Below are 19,893 nucleotides of genomic sequence, written 5' to 3'. Positions count from 1 at the left end.
TGTAAATAATAAATTCTTCACAGTTGTGTAATTGGGCTATAAGCAAGGGCCATGTGTAAACACCCTATGTCAAGCGAGTTTGTGAAATTTTACATTGAGGTACAAGATGGCCAAGAACCTTAACAGTGAATGAAAATAAGATCAAGTCTATCCAAGCATTTTGGGGAAGGGAAGAGATATAAAAGAGGTGAGGAGAGAGTCAAAGAGGACAATGGAAAAGAAGAGGAAAACGCAAAAGAAATGTCTGTCCTGTTGCAGTCTACTGTCTGTGCCTACACACTACTGGTCTACCTGGGTTCCGTGCAGCTTTCCGGTCGGAGTCTGAGTCTTTACTTTTACCCAGTTTTTGAGAGGAAATGTTCTTTTCTTGTTTGGACCCTGAATTTATTCTCCTTTGAACCTTTAGTTGAAGTAGCTGTTTCTGCAGACCCCGCCCTCTGTACCTCAGCCCATGTCCTCCCGGGCCTTACCCCTAGAACCGGTCATCCTTTTGTTCCTTTTCTTCAACCCTTGCCCTTAGGCTTTTCTCGCAGACTGTGCACTTGTCATTTGATACCTTCATCAATATGCACTGCAATTTGTACAATTTCTCACCCTCTTATTAACGCAGTTCTCACACTGCGAGTGTCAGCTTTTCATGACTCATTACTAAAGGAAAGCAGCTAGACTAAGAAGGCACAGACCACAGCTCTGACGCTGCAGCCTAAGGAGGGGGCAGCTCCCCTGAGAATAGTTCCAATTTAAAGGTGGAGAGCCTCCTTGTTAAAGTGCTGGACATTTTGCCAGGGGATGCATGCAAATCTAACACCAATCAGAGAAAAATAACTGACTATAGTGGGTCATACAGTGTCCCCCTCCTGTAAGAAGGTGATTATATAAAAAATAATTGATTTAGAATCACTGGACTATTTTGCAAAACATGTAATGTAGCACAAACCGTCTAAGGCAATTTAGTCTCAGCTTTCAAGGCTCTGAAGGTGAAAATGGTTTCCTTATTCATGGTGGACGCCATCTCTACCTCTGCTTTAAATTCTGCCTAAGAGCCCTCCGCCAGTCAGGAGAAATAGCCCTTCTCTTCCTGTTCAAAGCCCCATGCTTTTTTCGGCTCAAACTAGAAATTGTTCTTGCTAATTAATAACCCACTTCACCATTCAGCTCATCTGCAGAGCAGAAATATCGAAAAAGTTTGGGCTCAACAAGCCATCAAGCTTATAGGCTCCCCTTTTGAGCTTGGTTCACGCCCCAGAAGGTTCCTTCATCACACATCAGTCCAAATTAGCAGAGGCAATTTCCACTGAAGGAAAAGGAATATTTTGCTACAAGGTCTATTTGCTCTAAGGAGTGTTAGGTGTGGCTTTAAGAGCCAAGTGGAAGCGCCCAGTGCCGGCAGTTAGGGACTGTTGCTCTGCTCCCAGGAAACTGCCTAGGAAAATGTATGTTCTTAGGAAGCTGGGCCAACGGGAGGCTTGAGCGCCAAGAGCAGTGTAATCACTGAATTACCCGTTTGTCTTCTTCGCTCAGTTGTGAGTTCCTTGAGGGTAGTAACCATGGTTTATTCAAATTGTCTCTCCACTTTTTCAAAGAGTAGAATTTTGTTCTTTAAACTATGCAAAAGGGGCGACAGGGCACATGTGTGTGGTGACGGACTGTAATTAGTCTTTGGGTGGTGAACATGATGTAGTCTACACAGAAATCGGAATATAGTGATGTAGACCTGAAATTTATATAACCTTATAAACCAATGTGACCTCAATTAAAAAAAAAACAACAAAACAACAGTATGAAACCTCCAGGAGGTCATATAAGCCCAATCTGACCCATGGGTAAGACTAGACCAGCTAACTGAATTAAAAGATTTTTAACACTAAATGACCATGCTGTTCTATGGAGCCTTAGTAAGGAAGATACATTCAAACTCTACACCTCTGGGTTTTCTTTTCACGTTCAATGATATCAACATTTCGGGAGTCGATTAGTTCTGCGTGGGATGTATGATATAGGTAATGGCAGTTACCTAATTTGTAAATGCTTAGCACGTAAATGTATGCTTGTTTCCAGGTACAGGCCTGAAGACTGCTTCACTGTGGGTGCTGATTTGGATCCAAAACGCTTTAGAATTAATGACATCCTGTTCCTCTTTCGTAGCCCTGAATGTGCAAGGTAACTCAGTACTTACTGGTCGAGAAATACCATCTGGGACTTATGTGGGTGTCATATAGAGTTCTCCTCATTCCAGCCTTAAGGAAGGTACAGCTGAGGGAAGACACAAGTTGGGTTGATTCCTCGGCTTCAGCTCCCTTCCCTGTCACCGTCTTCTGGAGCTGGGTGGCCCCCAGGGATTGAATTTGCAGTGGGGGATCCATTTCCCTCACCACGTCAGCTCACAGCTCCCTTTACAGCAGTAGCAGAGATGGATAATGCTCACATCACCACACTTGTAGCCAACATCTAACTCTACGGGCACTGATGTGAAGTGGAAGGAAGGACCTGAGGGCAGATAGGAAAGATCCCAGGGCAGTGGGTTTCACGTGACATCCGCTACAGCTGAGCACTCTTCACCCATTGCTGAGAGAGTGGCGGATTGTTTTTAAAATATTTGAGAAAAGGTATTTTTTCTATTTATATTTGCTTGAGAGCTCTGATTTTCAGGCAATAGGCAATGGTAAATACCTCTCTGGACAGACAACAAAAGCTCCTGTGTCAGTTTGGGGTCACCCCGTGGTGAGCCAGAAATAACCCCTGTCCTACCCCTTGACTTGAAATTTCCTTATCGGAGAACATCTTGAGGGCTTGTTCTGTATGTGCCTCCACCAGCAGCCTAAGTTGCTTTCCAGCCCATTCCAGCAGAGCACTGCAGAGACAGGACCAGGCCAGAACTGGAAACAGTAGAGTAGAAGTTAACCAGGCTTGTCAGGCCACCACCGCCACCCCCAACCCCACCATTTCAGTATCGGAGCCTCTGGGACTAAATCCAGCCTTGGCAGTGAAACAGGGCGGATTTTTATTTCCCAGGCCCAGGCAGCAATAAATCTTAATTCCTGAGGCTCCCAACGGTCTCCACCAACATCAGACAGATGAACATTCGTTACACAAGATATAAGGTGTGATTTGTTTCATAAGTGAGTGGCTCAGGATCCACAGATGATGAAAGAAGCAATCAACTAAAATTAAAGCAGAGAAGAGCGCTCTTTGAGTGTGATAGAATATCTTAACTTTTCCTCCTTGGGCTTCTTCCCTCTCCTTGCAGAAGGTCAAGTCAGGATTCCATATGCTCTTCGTCCCACTGTGATTCCAGTCGGGGTCCACAGAGTAGTAAGGTAAGCAAAGAATGGGGAGAGGATGTCTTCCTATTACACCTAACGTTGGTTCAAAAATACTGACTTGTCCCATTTGAGCCCCTCCCTTGATAGAAGGTAAAGGTGGAAAGATTCTCTTCCTGTATGTAAAAACTTTATGGTTTTCCCTAAAAAGCAAAAGCTTTTTCAAAGCTTTCATATCTGCAAATAATCAATACAAAATCATGAATAAAATGAATTATATATGCTACTTTTACATTCATAAAATAATAAAGTAATTTTAGACTATCTCTTTTGCTAAAAAGTATTACAAAATTTCACAGGGGGAAGAGACAGCATGTAATTACATTACATCACAACACATAAGTTAATGCAGCGGTTTTCAAACTGTTCTCAGTTCCAATTTTATTTTTACACATTCCATTTCTAGTTAGGATTTTATTTGAAGGAAAGTGTTCACTGCAAAAATTGTTTTAAAACCACTAGCACGGGGGAAAGAGTGAACTTATAAGGACATAAGAGTCAGACTTGTACTTGACTCCAAGTGTTCCACTTATTATCTGATAATTAGCTTTACAGAGGTCACTTAATCTCTGAGTCTCCATTTCTTCATCAGTAAAAAGGGAATAATAAAGCCTACCTTGCGTGATTGTTAATAGAGTTAGAGGCAATATACACGAAGAGCATGCATGCATTAGGCATTTAATTTCTCTCATTATTAGGCTAGATCTGAGCCACTGGGAAAATACTCTGTTACAGATTCCTATTTATGGACACACAGTCTCTACAATACAGTTTTTCAAAGAACTAATTCAAAAATAACTTTAAAACTAAGGCTTAGAAATATAAATTCAACTGTCTAAAGAATCTACGCACCTAGTATATCTCATTTCCTTACAATATCGTGGAAATATTCTCTCTTTTTCTCCCCTAATTCAGGGAAGCAAACAGAGCATCCATGAGAGCGAGGTCAAAGGTCAGTAGGAATGGGTTCTCTTCCTTATGAGAAAACTATCACTTTGTGGTAGGGAGTCCAGGGGATAGAAACTCGTGAGGAATATATATTCTTTTTTGACTAAGTGTTGAGGTGCCATAGGACTCCGGAGTCTGAGAGGCAGAATTTCCATCATGATGGTGCCTTTTCAACTACTAATTCTAGATTTTAAAAATCCAAAATATTACTGAGCCCTCAGCCTCCAGCCCATTTTCCTAAAGCTTATTGCAGATTCCTAAGCCATTCTGTATGGGGAAGACTTACACTCGACGTCTATCTGGTTTTAGCTCTTATATACAGTGCAAAGGCTTCTGAAATAGGACCAAAAATAAACTCTTTAGGTTTTTCCAGGGATACAGTATTCCATTTGCTAAAGCTTTTTTGTCCTCTGCCCTGACTGAAGTTCTCTGAGGTTAAAAAAAAAAAAAAATTCTAGGGAAAAGAATGTATTGTTTTTGCTATTTTCCTACCTGCCTCCCCCTTTATGTTCTATAAAAAGTGGAATTCCAAGTATTGTAAACCCCATGGCAGCTCGTTAATTTCCCAATAGGTGAGCAAACAGATGTCACAGCGCGAGAGCAACACCCAGTGGACAAAAAACGGCCTGGGGGCACCAATCTAACAGATGCCCAGCCACCTATTCTTGTCACTGCGCATGAGGATGGACACCTCCGCCTGTGGACCATGGAGGTGATGGGGCCTATTTACCTGGACTAGCAAAGAATGGGAAAGATAAAAAGGATTACTGAATGAACCTTAGCCTTCTATGGTTCCATAAAGCATCCAATTTTAGTATTTTTCAACTTCCTAGCCAAATTGCTGGTTTTGCTGCTCACTGAAAATGCTACTCAAACTTTACAATAGGCCAGTTTTGTATTTTAAGAGATCAAATCATCAAAACTGCCAAGTTAACTATTTCAGATCTTTTCTTTTATTTAAATTGAGCTGAGTATATTCCGCTGACTATTTCATTGGATATTTAAATAACATTAGAAAACACTAATGATGTATTACAGTGAAAGGATATAAGAACCATGAAATTTTGAGTACACGTAAGTTTTTAGTTATCCAAACTATTGGAAGAAGTTATTTCATTGTACTGAGTGTCCTTGAACATATTACAGTGAAAAAACAGCTCTCCTTTCCTGGAAGATTTGAAATGATTTGGGGTGGATGGGGGCAGGATTTGAATTGGGAGGACAGAAGATGATGAAAGAAAAGATTTTGAGTAGACTGGTGACGTTGACAATGGAATCCTTAGAGAGACAAGGGAGGTGGCACCACTTCTGAGGCTTCTTTCTGGAGGGAAACCCAGAAAACAGCCATAGTTTGGCACGGCAGACAGTGGCATCCAACAACATAGAACAGATGGCTGTGTCTGCTGGATAAAAGCTCCATGTCTATCAGCAGATCCCAGCTTATTAGGGGGAAACTCTTGGTTTGAAAGTAAAAATATTGTAGCAATAAATTTCCCTGAGACAATCTTGGTATTGAAGCAATATCTTTTTCTTTTTCTGATAGAGAAAAGAGTGAGAGGAACGGGAGGAAAAAAGATGATATCCAAGTAAATCTCAGGAAATGAGTAGCAGATTCAAATTCTTTCTTTTCCAGCTTGAACATTTATTCTCTACAGAGAAGCAATGTGTGTGAAAGTCCTTCCTGGGGCTGACTTATACCAAGCACTGAAAAGCAATCTGCTGAATGTGAATCTCTTAGAATCTATTTTGCATCAATATTCAAAAATAGATATTTATGAAAAGGCAAATACAACATTCCTATTTAAAACAAGTGAGATATGCTTAAACCTGAAAAGAATGTTTGTTTAAAAGGACCTGGAAAAGGGGCTGGCCCCGTGGCGGAGTGGTTAAGTTCATACGCTCCACTGCAGGTGGCCCAGTGTTTCGTTGGTTCGAATCCTGGGCGCGGACATGGCACTGCTCATCAGACCATGCTGAGGCAGCATCCCACATGCCACGACTAGAAGGACCCACAACGAAGAATATACAACTATGTACCGGGGGGCTTTGGGGAGAAAAAGGAAAAATAAAATCTTTAAAAAAAAAAAAAAAGAAAAGGACCTGGAAAAGACCTCTGAGGAATTGCATGGAAAGGGTCATGAGAAGTACAAAAACAACCCCAAGTAGAGAGATGATCTGTAATAATCAGCATCTGGATGCTTATAATTAATAGTTGTCTATAGCTTTATGAATATTTAATTTCAAGGAATTAAATCCCTATGGATAGTGTCAATTATTTTTATTACAAAAAGAATCACGTTTTAGTAGCAGAGACAATTCTTTATATGGATTATTTATGGAGAAACAGCTCCAATATCAATATTTTATGGAATTTATGATCATATTTTATTCAGGGAAAACTACTGAAAGATATGCTTCCTTTCACAAAACATTCCGCCATTTCTCTGACATCACTGTACACTGATTCCTGTGCCAGGATACTCCTGACTGGAAATATGGGTAAGTCCTCCCTCTTATGTAGTCGGCCACAGGTATCTTCACAACCTACATGACATAAAAATATGCGACATATATATAGGTATAGGAAAATATGCGACATTTATTGAGACAAAAGAATGGTAAGAAGGATGCTCAAGCATGAGAGCCAGAGTGTTATGGACAGCTTGCTGAATAACTCGAAGAATGAACGAATGTCAGGAGAACCTACTTCATCCTAGCTCTTTACTTAGAGCAAGACTTTCTATTTCTTCCATCTTTAAACTGGGTATGACTACCAATCCCCTTACCTTACACATTGAGAAGAATGTAAAGGTTTCATTTTTAATCTTGAAAGTGGTATGCTGCCTTAATCTTCATTATTAAAGGGAGCAGAGGCGTGTATGAGAGAGGAAAGGGATTATTCGTTTTCAATAGCGGACTTTATTGTTATAGCTAATATAGTTGGTCTTAATTCTTTCATGTAACATTATTCTTTTTTTTAATTCTTCCTTTCTATTTCCTTTCTTCCATCTTAAATTAATCTTAAATTTCCTTTCCTTTCATCCCTCTCATACTTTGAAAGATTATGTGTGTGTAAATGCACAACCATGTATAAATACAGTTTTTAATTTTACTAATGTTTACCTTTACATTTTTCAGAAAATTTAACCATTTGTTAGCATTTAGATTGAAATAGCATCTTTTCAGCCAGACCGAAGGCTTAGCCCACTTGACCTGTCTCTTTTTTCCACACCCACGCCTTCACTTATCATTTGCCAATGTCAATCTTGAGATTAGCATCCAGATACTGCTAGTACATTACTATTTAAATTTTACATCTTCTCTTTTGAGAACATTTTTCTCATTTCAAAAGTTATTTTGTAAAAGTCACAACAAACCGTTTGTATCATCAATTATTTGAGTCTTCTGGAGATTACAGGAAATAATTGTTTATATTTGAAATCAGTATAGTATTATCAGGAGATTTCTAACATTTACTTAAAGTTATCTTTATTTTATCTGGTTTTATTGCTCACCATCAGTTCTGTTACACTGTAATATTCCTATTCTTGACTTCTTTTATTTATCTGTCAATCTCCATAGTTTCCATAAACATTGTTTTTGTTTACAGCAGAATAGTAGAGAAATCTAAGATCGGGCAAATTTTGTTCCTTTTTGAAAATAGCCTGCATATTTTTGGACTAACTTTACCTACTATGTGGCAAGCCTTTCCTAACAAAACACATACAAGTAAAATTTGAAACTATCGACAGAATTCTCAGAATGCACCTCTACAAGGCTTCTTTCTTTCTTTGCCTCTGCCCAGAGCACTTTCCTGTCATATAAACCATTTACTTCTTGAGATTTGTAGTTTTTGCTGTGATCTAGAAAACTAGAGTGGGGGTGTGTTTGGCATTCAATCCAGCCTCATCCATATTATAATTAAAGGAGATTTCCCTTAGATTCTGACCTTAGCTTCCTTCTTCTGTGCTACGGTAGATGTTAAAGGAACTTCTATGCAGGTTGCTATCTAGTCACTATTTTAAATCAAACATCCTCAGACATTTCCAGTTGTTGCTTTTTTGTTGTTAAATTATGCTTTATTTTTTGGATCAGTTTTAGGTTCACAGAAAAATTGAGTAGAAATTACAGAGTTCCTGTATACGCTCTGGCCCACCCCCACACACATAGCCTTCCTCACTTTTAACATCTTGCACCAGAGTGGTACATTTGTTGCAATGGATGAACCTCCATTGACACATAATCATCACCAAAGTCCATGGTTTACACTAGGGGCCACGCTTGGAGTTATACACTCTATGAGTTTGGACAAATGTATAAGACGATGTATCCATAATTATAGTATCATACAGGGTATTTTCACTGCCCTAAAAATCCCCTATGCTTCACCTATTCATCCCTCCCTCCTCTGGAACCCCTAGCAACCACTGATCATTTTACCGTCTCCATAGTTTTACCTTTCCCAGAATGTCCTATTGGAAATCATCCAGTATGTGGCCTTTCCAGATTGCCTTCTTTCACTTAGCATCCTAGGCTTATTTCACTTAGTAACACGCATTTAAGTTTCCTCCACATCTTTTCATGGCTTGATAGCTCATTTCTTTTTAGCACTGAATCATATTCCATTGTCTAGATGTACCTCAGTTTATTTATCCATTCACATACTGAAGGACATCTTGGTTGCTTTCAAGTTTTGGCAATAATGAATAAAGCCACTATAAACATCTGTGTGGATATGACTTTTCACCTCCTTTGAGTAAATGTCAAGAAGTTAATTTCTGTATCATATAGTAAGAGCATATTTAGTTTTACAAAAACCTGCCGAACTGTCTTCCAAAGTGGCTGCACCATTTTGCATTCCCAGCAGGAATGATTGAGAGTTCCTATTGCCCTATGATCTTGTCAGCATTTGATACTGTCAGTGTTTTGGATTTTGGCCGTTCTAATAGGCATGAAATAGTACCTCATTGTAGTTTTAATTTGCATTTCTCTAATGACATATGATGTGGACCATCTTTTCATATGCATTTTTGCCATCTGTGTGCCTTCTTGATGAGGTGTCTGTTCAGATCTTTTGCCTTTTTTAATCAGGCCATTTGGTTTTTGTAAATTCTTGAGCTTTAAGAGTTCTTTATATATTTTGGATAACAGTCCTCTGTTAATCCAACAATCCTCTGTAATGGAAGATAAGATATGTATTTTGAAAATATTTTCCTTTAGTGTATGGCTTGTCTTCTTGTTTTCTTGACAGTATCTTTTGCAGAGCAGAAGTTCTTAATTTTAATGAAGTCCAGTTTATCCATGATTTCTTTCACGGATTATGCATTTGGTGTTGTATCTGAAAAGTCATCACCAAACCCAGGGTCATATAGATTTTCTTCTAGGAGTTTTATAGTTTTCTGTGGTACATTTAAAGTTGTTTTGAGGCTTTTTTTTGGTGAAAAGTGTAAGGTCCGTGTCTAGATTGAGAGTTTTATCATAAATGGGTACTGGATTTTGTCAAGTGCTTTTTGTGTGTCTATTGATGTGATTATGTGATTTTTCTTCTTTAGCCTATTTATATGATGGATTACATTAATTGATTTTCAAATGTTGAACCAGCCTTGCATACCTGAGATAAATCTCATTTGGTCACGGTGTATAATTCTTTTTATACCTCTTGGGTTTAATTTGCTAATATTTTGTTGATGATTTTTGCATCTATGTTCATAAGAGACATTGGTCTGTAGTTTTCTTTTCTTGTAACGTCTTTGTCTGGTTTTGGTATTAGGGCAACGCTAACCTTATAGAATGAGTCAGGAAGTAGTCCCTCTGCTTCTATATTTTGGAAGAGATTGTAGAGAATTAGTATAATCTCTTCCTTAACTATGGTAGTAGAATGGTGGTAGAATTCACCATTAAGCCCATCTTGAACTAGTGCTTTTTGTTTGGGAAGCTTATTAATTACTGATTTAATTTCTTTAATAATATAGACCTTTCTATATTATTGTCTCTTTCTTCTTGTGTGAGTTTTGGCAGACTCTGTGTGTCTTTCAAAGAATTGGTCCATTTCATCTAGCTTATTAAATTTGTGGGCACAGAGATCATAGTATTCCTTTAGTACCCTTTTAATCCCCATGAGATCTTTTTTTCTTACTTATCCTGGCTAAAAGTTTATCCATTTTATTGATCTATTTAAAGAACCAACTTTTGGTTTTGTTGATTTTCTCTATTGATTTCCTAGTTTTAGTTTCACTGATTTCTGCTCTAAATTTTATTATTTCTCTTATTCTGCTTACTTTGGGTTTAACTTGCTCTTCTTTATCTAGTTCTAAGGTAGAAGCTTAAATTATTGATTTTAGATCTTTCTTTTTTTCTAATATATGCGTATAAATTTCCCTGTGAGCCCTGCTTTCACTGCTTCCCTCAAATTTTGGTATCATATTTTCATTTGGTGAAAAATATTTAAAAATTTCTCTTATTTATTCTTTGACCTGTTATTTAGAAGTATGTTGTTTAGTCTCCAATTGTTTTGGGATTTTCCAGCTCTCTTTTTGTTATTGATTTCTAATTTAATTTCATTGTGGTCGGAGAGCATACATTGTATAATTTCTATTCTTTTAAATTGCTTAAGGTGTGATTTATGGGCTGGAATGTGGTCTATCTTGATGAATGTTTCATGAGAGTTTGAAAAGAATGTGTATTCTACTATTGTTGGTTGCAGTTGTCTATAGATATCAATTATATACAGTTGATTGTTGGTGCTGTTGAGTTCAGCTATGTTCTTTCTGACTTTCTGCCTACTGGACCTATCCATTTCTGATAGAGTGATATTGAAGTCTCCAACTATAAAAGTAGATTCATCTATTTCTCCTTGCAGTTCTATTAATTTTTGCCCCACCTATTTTGACACTCCAATGTTAGGCACATACATGTTAAAGACTGTCATGTCTTCTTGGAAAATTGACCCCTTTACCATTATGTAATGCTCTTCTTTATCCCTGATAATTTTCCTTGCTCTGAAGTCTTCTCTGTTTGAAATTAACATAGTTACTCCTACTTTCTTTTGATTAGTGTTAGCATGGTGAATCTTTCCTTATCCCTTTACTTTTAATCTATATGTGTCTTTATATGTAAAGTGGATTTTATGTAGAAAACATATGGTTAGATGTTGTTTTTAATCCATGCTGATAATCTTTCTTTTAATTGGTTTATTTAGACTTTTGACATCTAAAGTGATTATTGATATAGTTGAATTAGTATCTACCATATTTCTTACTGTTTTCTATTTGTTGTCCTTGTTTATGTTCTTATTTTTGTCTTCCACTCTCTTTCTGCCTTTTGTGGTTTTAAGTGAGTGTTTTATATTATTCCATTTTCTTTCCTTTCTTAGTATATCAATTATACATCTTTTTTTTTTACTTTTTTTAGTGGTTAACCCAGAGTTTACAATATCCATTTAAAACTAATCCATGTCCACTTTCAAATAATACTACATCACTTCACAGGTCCTGCAAGTACCTTACAATAACAAAGTATTCCTAATTTCTCCCTCCCATCCCTTGTAACACTGCTGTCATTCATTTCAAGCATTCATAAGTTATAATCATCAGATTCATTAGTGTAGTTAGTATTTTGAATGAACTCATCTGTTAGGTTTTATTTTACTTTTATTTATTCTTTCTCTTATGCTCTTCCTTTCTTTATGTAAATCTGAGTTTCTGACTCACATCATTTTCCTTCTCTCTTAGGAACTTCTAACATTTCTTGCAAGGCAAGTCTACTAGCAATGCACTCTCTCAATTTTTGTTTGCCTGAGAAAGTCTTTATTTCATCTTCACTTTTGAAGAATAATTTCTCATGATACAGAATTATAGTTTGGTGGTTTTTCTCTTAACACTTCAAATATTTCACTCCACTCTCTTCTTGCTTGCATGGTTTCTGAGAAGTCAGATGTAATTCTTACCTTTGCTCCTCTATACATAAGGTGTTTTTTTCCTCTGGTTTCTTTCAAGATTTTTTCTTTATCTTTGATTTTCTACAGTTTGAATATGCCTAGGTGTAGTCCTTGTTGCTTTTTTAAATCTAGTTTTTATAACCATCATTTGGATTGTAGGATGACTATCTTTGTAACAGTTTGGACTCCGTTTGGTAGTGGTGTATCCATTTCAATCTCATCTACTTTGATGTCTAGAAGGACTTTGACTATGAATGTATAAGGCAACCTCATTATGACTCATTAAGCCAAACAAAAAAGAATTGCTACATATACAAATTGATATAAAATTTCTTCCTTCATTTCTAGTTTCTTAGATTCTATTTTATTTATCATTATAAATGCCCAAATCAAAATAACTTAGTAGTCTGGGTAGTATTCACTTAGACAACAAGATATCTAATTGAAGATTACAACCTTTAAATTTATACAGAAGGACATGTTATCCTGTGCGGTATTAGCTCCTTCCTGGATCCACCTCATGATGAAAAGGTAGGAACTTTACTTTTAGTTTAGTTCGTGAATCAGCACATAGTTATTGAGCATTTCTCCGTGCTAGATACCACAAAAGATAGAAATACAAGACAACACTCCTTACTCTCAAGTCATATATAATACTATTGAAACTTAAGCTACATGACAACCCACAATGGTCTACTGGTGAAAAGAGGGGATGAATGAGTGAGTGAGTGAACGAGCCAGCCACTGGTCACTATGCATCTTCTTTGTCTTTTGACTATTTGTGAGAATCTATATCGAATCCCAGAGCTTACAAGAGTTCATACATCATCTAGTCCTCCACAGTCAGTTTCTCTATCTTTCTATCTTATACATCTTCATAGAAGGAGATTCCATAACCTTTCCTTGCAAGGCTAGTCTCGTGCCCAACTATTATTATTTTCAAGAAACTCTTCCTCACATCTAGTCTAAATCCTCCTTATAATCCAAACATGTTATTCTATTTTTAGTGTTAATGCAATGTAAATGTCACTATCCTTATTTTATAACTTATAAATATGTATGTAGATATACAAATATATCTAAATATATTATAAAGACTCAACACTAATTAAAGAGCACAGCAAGAATGTGTTATTTTAGGATAGACTTATTTCTCTTTAAGTTAATACTTCAAATCCAAAAGCTAAATATTAGCTTAAATAGTAATGTTTTGGTTTTGGTTTATAGGTATTAACATAGGGCTGCATAGATTAGGATTGGATTGCTTGCAAAGTGTTTTTAAATGATTATTGTTTCAAACATTGTTTCATTTGATCCTTGGAGTTTCCTTTTTGTTTCCAAGAACCCATTGTAGTTTTTATAAAGTTCAGATATTTAACTTTAGAATGCTTATCTTCACTTTGCAGAGGAGAACTCAGAGAGTAGTGTGCCTAGGATCACACAGACAGTTAATGATGAAGTTAGGGCCAGAACCAGGGTTCTTGTCCTTTAATCCAGTGCTCTTTCCATATTCAACACTTACTGCCATCAAACAGAAAATCGTAGTTTCAATTTACAAAGCACAGTGTTTCAATTATCGGCAGGTATAAATGGCCTACCATCAAGGCATGCTGTGAGCTGAATGAAAACAATCATTTGCTTGAGCCATGAGTATGTGGAAGGTTATCTAATTGTTTTCTCCTACTTGCAATGATTATCAATATTCTATTATTAATTGCAACACATAAAAACATGATTCAAAACCTACATTTTTGCAAATGGGCTTTCTACAAACTGGCAAGCAAGACCTCTCAAAATTTAGGGGAAAATCTTTAAAATAAACAACTTTGTATTAATTCAATAATATTGAATTAGAATTATAGTGCAATTGATTTTAGAGCATTTTCACCATTTTAAAAGAAGAAAATCTATTTCAATAACTCATTTAAGTTCTTCCATATTCAACCTCATTTCAACCTTTGGACACTGTGATTTTCTAGTTTGTACATGGCTGCCTATTTATAAATATACAAGAGAATCTGGTTATAAGATGCCTCATTAGTACATAGACTAACATATACCATGCAATAAACAAGGTTCAGTTATAGGTTACAACTACAATAAAAACCTAATATATCAGTCTCCAAGTCAGAGGTTAATCTGATACTCTTGCAACATTACTGTTAAAAAGACACTCTATGGAATACAGATGTTCTAAGAGATGGAATAGTCAAAACCTGTCTACATAAAAAGAAATAATACATATGATCATATACACATGTCTATAGCAAGAAAAAAAAGTCTTAGAGTAGTGTTTACCTACTTACAGGTTGTAATCTACTAGGGGGTCATAAAATCCATTTAATGAGTGGCAACCAGTATTTTCAAAAAAATAGAAAAGAATGGAGCAGAATGAAATGCAATAGAATAGAATAGACAGTATCAGTGTGCCCTGCACATGGAAAAGTTAGGTATCCTTTTGTGAAAGATACTGAAACTTGTTTCAGATGCATGTAGAGGCATTGTATGTGTACATCGGGTCATGATGTAAAATGTATTTCTTACTATGTATATGCTCCATATTAGAGACACACTTTCCTTAGAGAATCCCATCCCACTGCAGAGAAAGAGCCCTTGGCTGAGCAGATGTTCTTCAACAGCTTTGAGACAATAAGAAGCAGGAGAATGCAGAAGATTTCACTTTGGCTCTCTAAGAACTAGAAGAAATTGAGTCAGAAGGCCAAGAAATTTAGGAGGAATTGTGCCTAACTTTTGTTAATGTCTAAATGAAAAGGAGACTCCTATGAGAACTTCAAGCTGCCCGAATTCTAGCCACACAAATGCTCCTAAGTAGATGACCCAGGAGGAAGGAAGGTCTGGGTTAATCAGGGATAGAAAGGGGATGCTACTGCAGAGCAAGCTCCCCAGTTGACAACTCTAGATCACACAATTTAGAAATGTCTGCTGAGGCTCATTTAGGCGCTCTAAACTTGAGGATAAGCCACATGCTGAAGGAACATACCAATCAAGCCTCAGGATGTCTCTGAAAGAATGAGCTGGGCCCACTTCTTTTGTTAATTTTTTGTGGTATATCGTTATCCTATATAACCCCCTCCCTCCACAAAAGAACAAAACAGCCAAGGCTATCTCTGGATGAAATTTGAAGATAGGGAAAGTCTTTCTGCCAATCTCCCCTTTGGTCTTCACCTTTTGACTCTCCTTCCTGCTGCTCCTGATATATTCACTCTTGGTCCCCCCACAATCCTCCTAAGGTTTCTCTCTCATCTAGTCATCGACTAATCCTCAAATAAATGAATTGTTAATCCTCAATTAAATGATAAATTGCTAAAGACACAAGATACTTGCTCTCCCAGGGATATGCACAGATGAACAAATATCTAAAAATGAAATTTTTGGTACCTCAACAAAAAAGAAAGATCTAATTAGGACAGGCACCTCATCATCTTGCACAGATGTCCACACCATTCACTCATAAGCTTGGCTTTTTAATGATTTATGGTTTTGCTCAAGATTGGATTTTGATCAGCACGTACTTATGACAAGGGATGTGCTTTATTGTTGCTGTCTAGAAATTCAAGCAGGTCCTCGCCTGGCGTGCTCATTCTCTGGAAATTATTCAAGTGATCTATGTAGAAGACAAACAAGTGGTGCTCACTGCCTCCATCGACGGCTCAGTAAGGTATGACCTTCACCTTGTGAATCAGGGCTTGGAGTATGAGATGTAAGCGATGTCAAGCTGGGAGCCAGCCCCATGGGCTAGTGGTTAAGTCCAGTGTGCTCTGCTTTGGCAGCCCAGGTTCGTGGGTTTGGATCCTGGGCGTGGACCTACACCACTCATCAGCCATGCTGTAGCTGCTGTGGTGGCAACCCACATAGAAACTAGAGGAAGACTGGCACAGACGTTAGCTCAGGGCTAACACTCCTCAACAAAAAAAAAAGATTTTAAGCTAAAGTTTAGTGCAATCTTGATTTGATGACTAACATAAGTAAATAAATAAGCAAACAAATAAAAGGTGGCACAAAAGGGCTTTGAGAAGATGGTCACTGATTCAGAATTCTTTTCTCTGCCCAAGGAACTGAGATGCCCTGCTCATCTATGTTAGAAGGTATAACAAATAGCTTAATAAAAGGTTGGTTTTTTGGGTAGATTATTTCAAAGAATTAAGCAAGATGGGTAGCTCAGAGAGACAGACCTAAGCCCAGGGAAGGTCATAGGAGACACAGGGTCAGAAGTCATAAAAAAGTCAGAGAAAAGAACAACTAATACCGAGAAAAGAGAAAAGTGAGCTAATTGTTTCACGGACAAAGTGACTGATTTTGCACAGCCTACTGGTTTTAATTGCCTAGATAATGCTAAATATACATATGCAAGATGCTAAAAACACATATACATAAAGAGAAAGGAAATGCCACAATGTTTTTTGAGACAAATTGCTGCGTATTAAAATGTCTTAAAATCATGGTAATGAATTATCGCCTGAAGAGAATAAAGTCAGGTGAGATCAAGAGGGGAAAGAGGCTTCAAAGTGTATCAGAGAATTGCAACATAATGAAGACAAAAAGGAAGCAATACTTTATGTTGCATAAAAGACCCTGGACTGAAATTCAACAGACCCTGGCCAGCTGGGTGAGCCTGAGCTGATCTGGATCTTCACCTTGAAAGAAACAGCCATCAAAGAATGTTAGGGCCAGCCCAGGTGGCCTAGTGGTTAAGTTCAGCACACTCTGCTTCAGCAGCCCGGGTTTGTTTCCTGGGTGTGGACCTACAGTGCTCATCTCAGTGGCTATGCTGTGGTGGCAGCTCACATACAAAATAGAAGAAGATTCGCAACAACAGTTAGCTCAGGACAAATTTTCCTCAGGAAAAAAAAAGGAAGAAGAAGAAGAAACAGAATTTTAAGTGGGCAACTAACATAATCTGATTTACATTAAAAACTAATAATAATGTGTGGGAAATAGATTTCAGAGCAGCAAAAGTGGGAGCAAAGAGAGTAGTTAGATTGTGGTGAATATGGTGGCTTGGACTATGGAAGTGGCAACAAAGCTGGAAATAAATATTTTGGATTTGAGAACAATCCAAGATGTAAAATCCAGAAGATGGGAACTTCAACTGAAAGAGGAGGTAAGCAATAGATGCCAAGAATGACCACTGGCACATACGACTAGGTGAATGTTGGGGCCATTCATTGAGAGAGGAAGCACTAAAAGAGGAAAATATTTAGAATGTGGAAGGATGAAGGAGAAGCGGTGATTTCAAGGTGAATCTGTAGGGGGCAAACAGTTAGGCTGCTTTCTCTGTCAGAAAGGGAGTCTGTTGTTTTATTCGTAGGAAAAATTTAGAAGATGACATTTCATTATTATAGATGTTTTTCACAAGTCTGTTCCTTGGGTCTCTGCTCCAGTATATTTTCAGCTACCTGTCAGCAGAAGTGTTAACTGGAGATTGTAATACACACACACACACACACACACACCCTCCACACGGCCCATGTGCACACACCTCTGTTGTCCTGAGCTTTCCCTGCTCAAACCAGTTACCCTTGGCATGCAGAAATTACTTTTATGATTACTCAAGTTAAAATCTCCCTAGATATTCAGTTCAAAAAACATAGCTCTATTAATAGCTGTCAGAATACAGTTCCCTAGGGAAACAAAAGAAAAAATGAACAAATGGGACTACATCAAACTAAAAACTTCTGCACAGCAAAGGAAACCATCAACAAAATGAAACGACAACCTAACAATTGGGAGAAGATATTTGCAAACCATATATCAGATAAGGGGTTAATATCCAAAATATACAAAGAACTCATACAGCTCAACAACAAAAAAACTAACAATCCAATTAAAAAATGGGCAAAAGATCTGAATAGAGATTTCTCCAAAGAAGATATATGGATGGCCAACAGGCACATGAAAAGATGCTCAACATCATTAGCTATCAGGGAAATGCAAAACAAAACTACAATGAGGTATCACCTCATTCCGGTCAGAATGGCTATAATTAACAAGACAGGAAACGACAAACGTTGGAGAGGGTGTGGAGAGAAGGGAACCCTTGTACACTGCTGGTGGGAGTGCAAACTGGTGCAGCCACTATGGAAAGCAGTATGGAGTATCCTCAGAAAATTAAGAATAGATCTACCATATGATCCAGCTATCCCACTGCTGGGTATTTATCCAAAGAACTTGAAAACACAAATGGATAAAGATACATGCACCCCTATGTTCATTGCAGCATTATTCACAATAGCCAAGCCTTGGAAGCAACCTAGGTGCCCATCAAGGGACAAATGGATAAAGAAGATGTGATATATATACATAATGGAATTCTACTCAGCCAGAAGAAATGATGAAATCCGGCCATTTGTGACAACATGGATGGACCTTGAGGGTATTATGCTGAGTGAAATAAGTCAGAGGGAGAAAGTCAAATACCATATGATCTCATTCGTAAGTAGAAGATAAAAAAAACAACAAAACAAACACATAGCAACAGAGATTGGATTGGTGGTTACCATAGGGGAAGGGGGGTGGGGGGAGGGCAAAAGTGGAGATTAGGCTCACATGTGTGGTGATGGACTATAATTAGTTTTTGGGTGGTGAACATGATGTAATATACATAGAAGTTGAAATATATTACAATGTACATCTGAAAGCTATATAATGTTATTTTCCATTTTTAGTGCAATAAAAAATAAAAATTAAAAATAATAATAATACAGTTCTCTTCATAACTGAACCACATTCTTTTGCTAAGACTAGCCGCCATTTTCTAAAGAAGTAGGAAACTTCAACACTAAGTATTGATTGTCAAAAAGATTGTGATTTTATAATAGGAAAAAGCATAGAAAGACTTAGCTCTGGGACAGAGCATAGAAGGGGCTACGGATCCACATTTAAGGCCCAGGAAACCAGGCTGAGAGGTAGGATCAGTCACCTGGGAGAATTCCTCATGGAGCAGGAAACACCACAAAGCAAGGAGACCAAAAGTTACTTGAGTCCTTGCCTACGATAGAATGAATTCAGAGTTGTCCTGAAATTGGTCCCTCACCCTTCTGACTTCTGTGGGGAAAAGGCTGGTCCATTTCACTCTGGCAAAGGCTCTGGCAAGGAGACCATGACATTTATGTAGTGCTGGGGAGTTAAAATACGTAAGGGGTACAGGAGGCCCATGTTCTCAGGACAGTCAGGTGTGAGGAGTCCCACTGGCTATCTCCGCCCCGCCTCCGCCTCGGTGTCTGCCTCTTTGATCTGGAACACTACTTGGACTTTATGGAATCTACTGTTAGTTCATTTAGCTTGTCCACCTTCTGGGTCACTGCAGTAGGCACATGATGATTGTTTCCATCATTTGTCACTCTGAGGTTGAAATCAAGACATAAAAGGAAGATCTTCCAAATATTATTTTATCTTTCCGTAAGACATAGGGCACACACTCTTGCTAATGACATTCTGTATTGCTTTAAACTACATGGGCTATTCAGAGGGACCTCATGGAGTGAACTGATGGTGAAATAATGAATATGGATAAAGAGCCACTACTTTTGCCATCCTATTTCAGAATTCAGTTGTAAAAATGAGTATGGTATTTCCACAATTCTAGGAGTTGTGGATGTAGGTTGAGAGGATTTTGGTAATAGTAAAAGCATCACTAGGTATCTCCTCCTACAAGTTATTTTGATGCTG

General features: G+C 37.7%; 1 protein-coding gene across 3 annotated transcripts in view; it reads left to right on the top strand.

The window, feature by feature from the left end:
* Window positions 1–19,893, top strand: part of WDR64 (WD repeat domain 64) — a 115,567-nt gene that overhangs the window by 84,216 nt on the left and 11,458 nt on the right. For 2 of the 3 annotated variants that reach the window (XM_070602319.1, XM_070602317.1), the window contains 7 exons: window positions 2,059–2,160; window positions 3,248–3,317; window positions 4,236–4,272; window positions 4,841–4,980; window positions 6,662–6,767; window positions 12,677–12,735; window positions 15,774–15,883. In XM_070602319.1, the coding sequence (XP_070458420.1) occupies window positions 2,059–2,160; window positions 3,248–3,317; window positions 4,236–4,272; window positions 4,841–4,980; window positions 6,662–6,767; window positions 12,677–12,735; window positions 15,774–15,883 (624 nt within the window). The remainder of the gene's footprint in view (window positions 1–2,058; window positions 2,161–3,247; window positions 3,318–4,235; window positions 4,273–4,840; window positions 4,981–6,661; window positions 6,768–12,676; window positions 12,736–15,773; window positions 15,884–19,893) is intronic. The other variant, XR_011535314.1, reaches the window with a different exon arrangement.

Source organism: Equus przewalskii, chromosome 31, assembly GCF_037783145.1.
Source record: "Equus przewalskii isolate Varuska chromosome 31, EquPr2, whole genome shotgun sequence".
Classification (NCBI taxonomy): Eukaryota; Metazoa; Chordata; class Mammalia; order Perissodactyla; family Equidae; genus Equus; species Equus przewalskii.
The sequence above is the reverse complement of the archived record's forward strand: the minus strand, read 5'-3'. Positions and strand labels throughout refer to the sequence as shown.